We start from the raw sequence: 8900 nt of genomic DNA, 5'->3' as shown, positions 1-8900 counted from the left end.
ACACATTTTGGAAGCTATAGAAATGAATTTATTAATGACTATATTCATTTTTGACACTTTTTTTTGTATTACAGACACCTTAATGAATACTTAAATTATATTATGTCATGAATACAGTACTTTTACATTTTATTATGTGAGCTAAAAATTTAAAATAATATCTTAAAACATTGTCCATAAAGTCAAATCAAATGTAGATGATTAATGTTACTGTCCCCACTACAAAAATACATACACAATCCAGGGTTTATATACGTCACTGGTAATTACAATGTAAAAAGGACCCCTTAAAATGAAGTGTTACCCACAATATTTCTACATTTTCTTATATATACACATTTAAAAGCCAATTGAGGAGAAGATATGACAATATTTTTGGACAAACCTGAAGGTAATACATCTATTTTTATGTTTGTGAATAGGCACTGGCTTGTGGTCTGAAGTGCATGACTGTTGGTGTAGAATTTAAATGCAATTCTTACTGATGATCAGAAGGGGGCAACAAAAGCACAGACTATTCAATTATCCATAATTCAATGTGTAAGATTTGAGGCTACATGGAGGTTGGTACAGATAATCAGTGAGGTCCAACAGAAGTTGCATTTCCTTTTTAATGTGTGTGTAATTTATCCTCTTTAAAATAAAATAGATTTTGACCCAATATGTTGGAACAAGATTTGATTTGAGAGTACAGAAGCTCTCAATCTGATAGCCTGAGGTTTAGACAGATTGTTTAGTGATTTAATCCCATTACAAGGACAGTGACTTTATTAGTAATGCTTAATAATGCAGTAATTCTTACTAATGTAGTTTGTCTTATGCAGAAATGGCAGTGACGTTCGCAGTCAATGGATCATTCTCTCGTTTACTTGTTTGTCGTGGTGGGTTGATGACTTTAAATCCAACAAACCTATGGAAGATCGGTTCACATCCATCTGAGTCTGTGTTTCATTGTATCCAAACCAGCACACATGCAAGACAGAAGACTTGAAATGTAATTTCCTTTTTTTATTAAAACCATACAAACATTTGTGGTCAGTTATAAAAGAGCAAAGTGGCTCTTCACCACTCAGAGCCAAATCTGCCTGGTCTGGGAATCCCTGCTTTAAGAGTCATTTCTTTATTGACCCCTCTGCCTCATCCTCATATCTGAGCTAAACCTACAGAAAGAGTAATGTATTTACAGGTATAAAAAAAAGGCAATAGTAAAAATAAAAAAAATTAATAAAAAAGATTAACAAAATTACAGTTAATGCATTTCACACATTTCAATCTTTTTGATAATCTGTTTTTAAATATAAATGTTTGTGAATTTTACAAGTCTCACAAGACACTTAACATGTGTATCTTTTCAGAATTAACAATGGAAGATTGGCAGTGATCTTTTTATTTTCCGACAGGCAGGTTTTATTAAGGCACATACCTCATGGGCATTCCCTCTGGTCCTTTCACGAGGGAATGAGTTCTTACCTCTTCCAAAACAAAACATCGATGCACAGCTACAAAAAGACAAAAAGTACCAAAAAACATCAAAACTATTCTGTACCTCATTTTGCCACTGAAGATTAAGGAAACTATTTAAAATACTGTACACTGTCATGTGGGATTGCAAGGTGATACTAACACTGTTGAAAGGGTCACTGCACTCCATAGTGGCAGGACATATTGTACTCTTTTGGAGAATAGAATATGGATGATCCACTATAAATGTCTATCAGACAAAAAAAGGATCACATTTCTAAAATGGTCGAATACAATGGTGGATAAAAAAACAGAAAACAAATGGTACCCTTTTTTTAAATCAGTGAACCATGTGCTACGCTTAGAATTAATGGATGATCTGTTGCATAAAAAAAGTAAAAAGAATGTCCCATACTGTCCGTAAATGCTTGTTTTCTACAGAAAGCACCTCAAAACAAAAATCGGATTTTCACAAAGAAAATATGAAAAAAACACATTGTTATATATACACCTGTGAGTACCATGACAGACATTGTAAATCAAGCCATTGGCGTACGAACTAAAGGGCTACGTTTTGGCGCTTGTGAATTCAAAGACTTTGAAGTGTGGTCCTTTAAACATGGACACAACACAATATTATTGTAATACTCTGTCAAACACACCCACTTGGTAAGACTTGGTAGAAGCACTGAAACACTAACATTTACATATTCGCAAAAGTAACATACTAACAAAATTTGAATCTTTCTATAACAAGTAAATATAGAAAGATAACAACCAGGGGCCTTTTCAGCTAATATTTGACCTTTGACCCTCTTATGACCTGATGACATAAGGATTTATATGAGGCAATTGTTGGACCATAATGGTAAATGGTACATCCAATAGGATTAGATACTTAGCACGTGGGCTAGTCTACGTACTTATGAAGACAGTGTTTATGTTTGACCTTGTATACAACATGCATTTATACCAACAGTGTACAGCAAAAAAAACAGCGACTGTACACAGAATAATGTTTCAAAGGGACAAGACCAGAGATGCCATCAGAGGCCTCACTTGCTCACCATCATATAGTAATACAAAGGGAAGGGCTTCCAAAAATAGCCTTCATTACAGAAATTGAATATACCTATATATAATTTTTGATACATTCCCCGCCTCAGAAGAGAGGGCATGACACTTTTACAAAATAAATCTGTTTGGCAACAAATCTGTTTCGGGAAACACTTTAGGTAAGTATAATAAACTGTGATAATTTGTCGCGTTGCCATCTTTTTTCCTCTTTCAGTTCTTTACATGCATCAGGTTTTTCCTCTATTTCCTTTTAGACAGGGGAGGGAGGGATAGAGTGAAGGAAGGACGGACTTAAGTTACTGCATGATGGCCAGGAACTTGCTCTCCTCGGCGAGGGTGGTGAGGAAGGAGCTCATGTCCCCGATGGCCATGTTACTGAGGTTGGAAGGCACCATGCCCGCGGTGCTGTGGAAGGTGGCGGAGGCCCGGGGAGTGGTGAGGCGGGACGAGGTCCGGGACAGGCCTTGGAAGATGGAGGGGCTGATCACCCCCGATACCAGACTACCCTGGTCGTAGCCCAGCCCCACATTATCCAGCATGGCGCCAAAGTCCAGCACCACCACGTCATCTAGCACGTTGGCTGAGCCTCCCACGCCACTGTCCACCGTACTGGTCACCTGGTCGGCACCCGGAGATAGTAGACAGGCCGGGACCGAGGAGTCTACGCCTAGACCCACCTGCTCGGTCATGGTTTCCAGCAGACACTGCTCCTCCAGGGGAGGGAAGGACGAGGCCTTGGTCTCCACCGGGTCAAAGCACACAACCTGGTTGCTGAAGCCCTGGTCCAGGTAGCCCTGGTCAGGAACCTCCAGCTTCAGCCCGGACACCTGTCGGGCCAGGGAGCAGTGGCTGCCTTGGTTGCTCAGACTCTGCTGCTGCTGGGAAATGTTCTGATGGGTAAGGTTGACATGGCTACCATTGGTGGTGCTCGGTTGGAGATTCGGGTATTGCTGTGGTCTGGCCGGGTGCCTGCTGTTGGCCTGCTGTAGGCGGGGGGCGGCGGCGGCCAGGAGTTGGCCGTGGAGTGCCGGGGAGAGGCTGTCCATGGAGGCCCGGCTGAGGAGCAGGTTTTCTCCGATCTGCCTGGAGGTTCTGTGGTTCTGGGTCTGGTTATGATACTTCTGCTGGCCGTAGCCCTGGGGCAGAGGCCCCAGGGTGATCTGGGAGAAGTCAGGGCGGCCAAAGGTGTGTGTGGGGTTGTGGTCGTTCCCTCTCATTTCCATGCAGGAGTGGGTGGTCTCCTCTAACTTTATCCCGCCATTGACTCTGCATGGAGGCTGACATTGGGACTGGGCTGGCTGGGCACAGCGTTGGTTCTGGAACTCTCTGGCGAATGGTTGTTGCGGCTGCACCACCATGTTCCCAAACCTCCCTAATGGCGAACCGGCAGCCAGACCTTGGTGCTGCTCTGTGGCGGTCCATCGACTACACCTCTGCTGGGACTGGGCCTGGGGCTGTCTCTGTGGAGACCTCTCAGCGCTCCCTGAGCTCACCTCATTCCACTGGATGGGCATGCCGTCTTTACTAGGGCTCTCTCTCTCCAGTCCCTGCCGCTGTTGGTGCTGCTGGGGGCTGTGGAAGCACTGGTTCAGCCCTGGGCCCTGGTCCTGTAACTCCCCCCCAGGGAGATGGCCATTGTCCCCAGCCACATGGTTCTCCAGGTGGTTGTTGTAGGAGCCTGCCTTGTCCTGTGAGCGGAGGTACTGCACCATGTCGTCAGGCAGCATGTCCTCATCCCCCAGCAGCAGGGCTCCCTCTTCCTCCATGGCCAGGGCCTCCAGGGCCGTGTTCTCCATGATGCTGGGGGGGCAGGGCGAGGAGAGCAGGCCCCCTCTCTGTAGGTTCACCTCGGAGCGCGTGTAGTTCTGCAGACTGAAGCTGCGGCCCTTCGCCGTGGGGTGCTGGAGGCCTGAAAGAGGGGGCAGAGGGTGTATGTTGTTGAGGCTGCTGAAGCACTGGACCTGGGGCAGCCCAAAGAACTCCGGTGCTTGCTGAGGGTGGGTCCGCACGGGGTCGCTGGCCCTCCGGTCCGGGCCGTTCCCTGGGCCCTCGCCGGGGTAGAAGCCCCTCCGCCAGTAGTCTCGGTAGCCACCGTGGCCCCCGTACCTGTTGGTGGTGCTGCCGTCGCTGCAGCGGCGCGACCTGACCAGCTGGGGCATCGCATAGTTGCCTCCAGCGCCGTCCTGGACGTCGCCCATCATGGCCATGCGGGTCTTCAGACTCATGCACTCCATGTTGGGCAGCGGTGTTGGGGGTGGGCCGCCCGTGGCAGCAGCGTACTTGGCCTTCAGGTAGTAGTGCTGCGCAGGCGTGAGGTTGAGCATCCCCTTGGTCCCTCCCCCAACACCCGCCCACCCTCCACCCACAAACACCCCTCCTCCTCCACCACCTCCCCCGCACTGGCTGGCCTCGCTGGAGCGGCGTGAGGCGTCGGTAGAGATGGGGTCGTAGGAGTCGGTGGAGCTGAGGTTGTGGTGGCGGTAGTGGTGACTAGGGGTGTTGGCTGCCTCGCTCTGGGACAACTGGCTGGAGCGCCGCGACGAGAAGCACGGCGAGATACCCGAGGAGCGCCGGCTGCTGCTCAGGTATGCCGAGCTGGTGGCGCTGCCACAGCTGTCCCGCCGGTCCCCGCGCTCAATGCTGTGGAGCAAGCTGAGCACCGTAAGTTCTGTGCTGCCCAGCTCGGGACGAGGAGGAGGCTTCGGCTGGGATAACCTGCCCAGGTATGGATCTGATGAGGGCGAGAGAGAGGGAGGGGGAGAGAGGGGAGGAGAAAGATAGGGGAGGGAGAGAGAGAGGGGAGACAGAGAAAGAGAAGAAGGAGGGGTAGTGGAGGTGTATGAGGGGGGAGAAAGAAAAAAAGAGGGCGAGAGGGAGAGCAGGGATAGAGAGAAAGATGAGCACAATATAAGTGAAGAGATCCCTCAGACAGATGCAACCTTCTCACAAATACAACTGGCACCGTTTGGCCATGAAATTCTATTACATGCTTTAATCACTGATATGATATATGGCGTGATACGATATGGGTTTGAAAATGATTTCCAGCGGAACAGAGAATTTAAAGAATTTTTTACGCCCGTGTATTCAAGTCCGATCTGCCAGGGGGAAATTCCAAGTAATCAAACTGAGATCTGCTGAGACATTTGGAGTTATTTTCACAACCCAATACTAGTGTCAATATTATTTTACATATCTAGTCGCCTTTACAGCGTCCAGGGACGTTTAATATCGATATTGAATGCCCATGGAGTACAGCATGTAAAACACACTCCACTCCCTTACTAAGTCCCTGTAATGAAACACTATTATTCTTTGTGTATAGCCTCAGAGGATCCAGATAGGGTGGTGGATATGAGCATGGTGGGTCCTTACCCTTCCCCAGGATGGCGGGCAGCGTGGCAGGTCCCTTGGGTGGCGGTGTGGGTGACAGGGGGACCTGCCTGGGCATGGGGGCTCCTCCTCCATTCACCTGCTTCAGCCTCTCCATCTTCATGTGCTCCATCCATCTCATGGGTCGGCCCACACTTCTCCTCGCCTGCAGCGCCAACGTAGCCGCTGTGGCTGTGGACACAGTGGAGTCCATGATGGGGGCACCACAGCCCCCTTCTAACTCCTCCAACACCTTCTCCTCCTCATCCTCCAGCTCCTCGTACTCTCCCAGTCCCTCGCCCAGTCCTAGTCCCACCCCTCCCCTCACAGCAAGCTGGACTCCACGGCTGGGATAGGCGCTGATGGGGGACTGGTCACTGCTGCATGTAGACTGACCGCCAGGGCTTGGCTGAGACGTCTGCCGGGGGGAGTATCAAGTAAGAGATGAAAACAGGTGGATAGGGAGGTGAAAAGAAAAGACGGGAGGGGAAGAATAGGAGGGCTCAATTATTATGGGACACATTAAAGGGATTTTTATTTCTCTGTTTCCAGTATGAAGGAAGTTAGAGGTAGTTTCGTTAACGCTGCAACTTCCTCCACGCAGAGACATATAAATGGTATCCACGAGTTCTTCTGACTCTGGGAAAGAAGATAAAGGGCCTCCTTGCCAAAATCCCGAAGTATCACTTTAAGGACCATTTTATTTTATTAAAGGTCTGAGCCATGTGATCAAAACGCACAATGACACCATGTGATGCAGCTGCCTGGGACATGCTTTCCACAGGAGTAAACAATAACACAATGATTGATCATATTAACGCATTCCGTCTGATCATGACCAAATACCACCTTCAAATCTACAGGCCACAGAACCATCGGAGGTTTGCATTCAACTGTCATTACAATATGTGTAAACACAGACAATCTTTCCCCCTTAGAGCCGTGGGTTTGTCCAATGTCTTTTCTTCTGTAAACCACGTGGACAAAGGATTATTTTCAGACTGACTAAGTAAGGGCTTACTCTGATTTATCTAAATGGAGTGAAGAGAAAAATTCTCTAGTTTTTGGCATCATACAAAATTGCAAAGCAAGAATTTGTAGTTTGAATGGGCCTAGTCTCATCTCATCTTGGTTCCACCCAATACATCTGGCTGCACAATAGAGCCCTGGGCATTGTTGGGCTTTCTACACATAAACATTATTGGAAAAGGTTGGAAATGCAGTTAGTTCTGCCCCAAGGCATTTAACTTGCTTTGAGCAAATGTTACTCTCCAAAATAAAGAAAATGATTATAATCAAGAGAATTTCTCAATCCCAAGTGGCGACGACCATGGAAAGCTTTGTAAAGATGACTAATGAGCCAAATTCTGATGCCACATGGAAAGAGGAGATAAGGAAAACGGCCAACAGGCTACTGAATGGGTATTACAAGGTGAGTGAGAGACATACGTTTTTTTTTTTTACAAATGCAACATGGCAACATGTAGGGACACCTATCTCACCTGATTACCCACTGTCCATAGAGAGAGAGAGGGAAGAGTAATGCATGGAAAATTGGACAGAAGAAAACATTAATTCGTTATAGGGTTATTTGTAAGTGGTTTGATTACACACAAAACACACGTAGTGTACACAGGTTTAAGTGAGCATCACAGTACATTACACAGTTAGAGTTAAAGTTAAAATAGATGAAGCGTTGTTAGAAGCTACTGTATTAGGGTGACATTTCAGATAGAGCTGGGCTGTTACCCCCATAGAAATATAATTACTAGAATGGGCATCCACATTCAATTCTACGATCCGTGTTTGGTGGACCAGCGGGAGTAATTCTATTTCTATGGTTATCCCATTATGCATTGTTAGACCTCAGAGAGGGGCTCACCATGGGTTTCTCTGTCTTGATGGACTTGACCTGCAGACATTCGTCCTGTTTCGAGGTAGAGTGGTTGTACTCCCTTTGGTCTGCGTACCCTCCCAGCTGCCCTGGTGTTAGGCCCTGTCCATTCCCCCCCTCCTGGGGCGGGGGTCGTGGGTACGTGTCGCCGCGCTGCTTCTTGGTAACGTGCGCCTCGGGCCCGTGCACAGTCTTGACGTGCTTGCGTAGGGAGCTGGGGTCTGTGTAGCGCTTGGTACAGCCCGGGATCTTACACACGTAGGGTTTCTGGAACATAAAAATACATTATATTGTATTCTTTTGTTAGTATAGAACATTATATTAGTACACTGTTCTATTTAATTCAATGTTCTGGAAGGAGAGTAGATGGGGATGCTTCTGTTTCTAAATTTGTGCATTTGAGTCATTTAGCAGACGCTTTAATCCAGAGCGATTTACAGCAGTAATTAGGGTTAAGTGCCTTGCTCATGGGCACATTGACGGATTTTTCACCTAGTCAGCTCAGGGATTCTAACGAGACACCTTTCGGTTACTGTCCCAAAGTTCTTAATCACTAGGCTACCTGCCACTAAAGGCCTCCAGCATTGGACAGCATGCTGACATACATTCAGTGATGTAGGTAAATTACCTGTCGCTGAGCTGTGTGTGTGTGTGTGTGTGTGTTTGTGTGCACGCGTATGTTTCCCTGCATTTGCGTGAGTGCATACATGTACTGTATGTGTGTGCGCGCGAGTGAACATGTGTGTTTGTACCTCGTTGGAGTGTGTGCGGTTCTGGTGCTTGGCTCTGTCTGAGGCGTTGGAGAAGGCCTTGTTGCAGCCCTCGTGTTCACAGACGTACGGCTTTTCTCCAGTGTGGGAGCGCAGGTGGGTCTTCAGGTTCTCCAGGCGAGAGTAGGCCTTGGGACAGCCCTCAAACTGCACAGAAGAAGAAGAAGAATATACACACACATCAAACACAGCTCTGCGTCATTCTGGCAGACAACAATTACCACCAAAATATTACTGACCTATGCAGAAATGTGACAGATTGTTGATTAAATGTAACCGTTTAACAATGACTCTCTCTTTATGTGTTGTATGTGTCGAACTGCTTT

The 8900-nt window shown here is 47.2% G+C and overlaps 1 protein-coding gene across 4 annotated transcripts in view; it reads right to left on the bottom strand.

The window, feature by feature from the left end:
• Positions 1-993: 993 nt before the first annotated feature.
• LOC106578655 (transcriptional activator GLI3) overlaps positions 994-8900 on the bottom strand; it is a 197012-nt gene continuing 189105 nt past the window's right edge. For all 4 annotated transcript variants that reach the window (XM_014157694.3, XM_045702221.2, XM_082965706.1 and 1 more), the window contains exons 12-15: positions 8557-8721; positions 7793-8071; positions 5914-6328; positions 994-5269 (exon numbers count right to left, since the gene is read on the bottom strand). In XM_014157694.3, the coding sequence (XP_014013169.3) occupies positions 2835-5269; positions 5914-6328; positions 7793-8071; positions 8557-8721 (3294 nt within the window). In that variant the 3' untranslated portion in view covers positions 994-2834. The remainder of the gene's footprint in view (positions 5270-5913; positions 6329-7792; positions 8072-8556; positions 8722-8900) is intronic.

Source organism: Salmo salar, chromosome 19 (assembly GCF_965601325.2).
Source record: "Salmo salar chromosome 19, fSalSal1, whole genome shotgun sequence".
Lineage (NCBI taxonomy): Eukaryota > Metazoa > Chordata > Actinopteri > Salmoniformes > Salmonidae > Salmo > Salmo salar.
The sequence above is the reverse complement of the archived record's forward strand: the minus strand, read 5'-3'. Positions and strand labels throughout refer to the sequence as shown.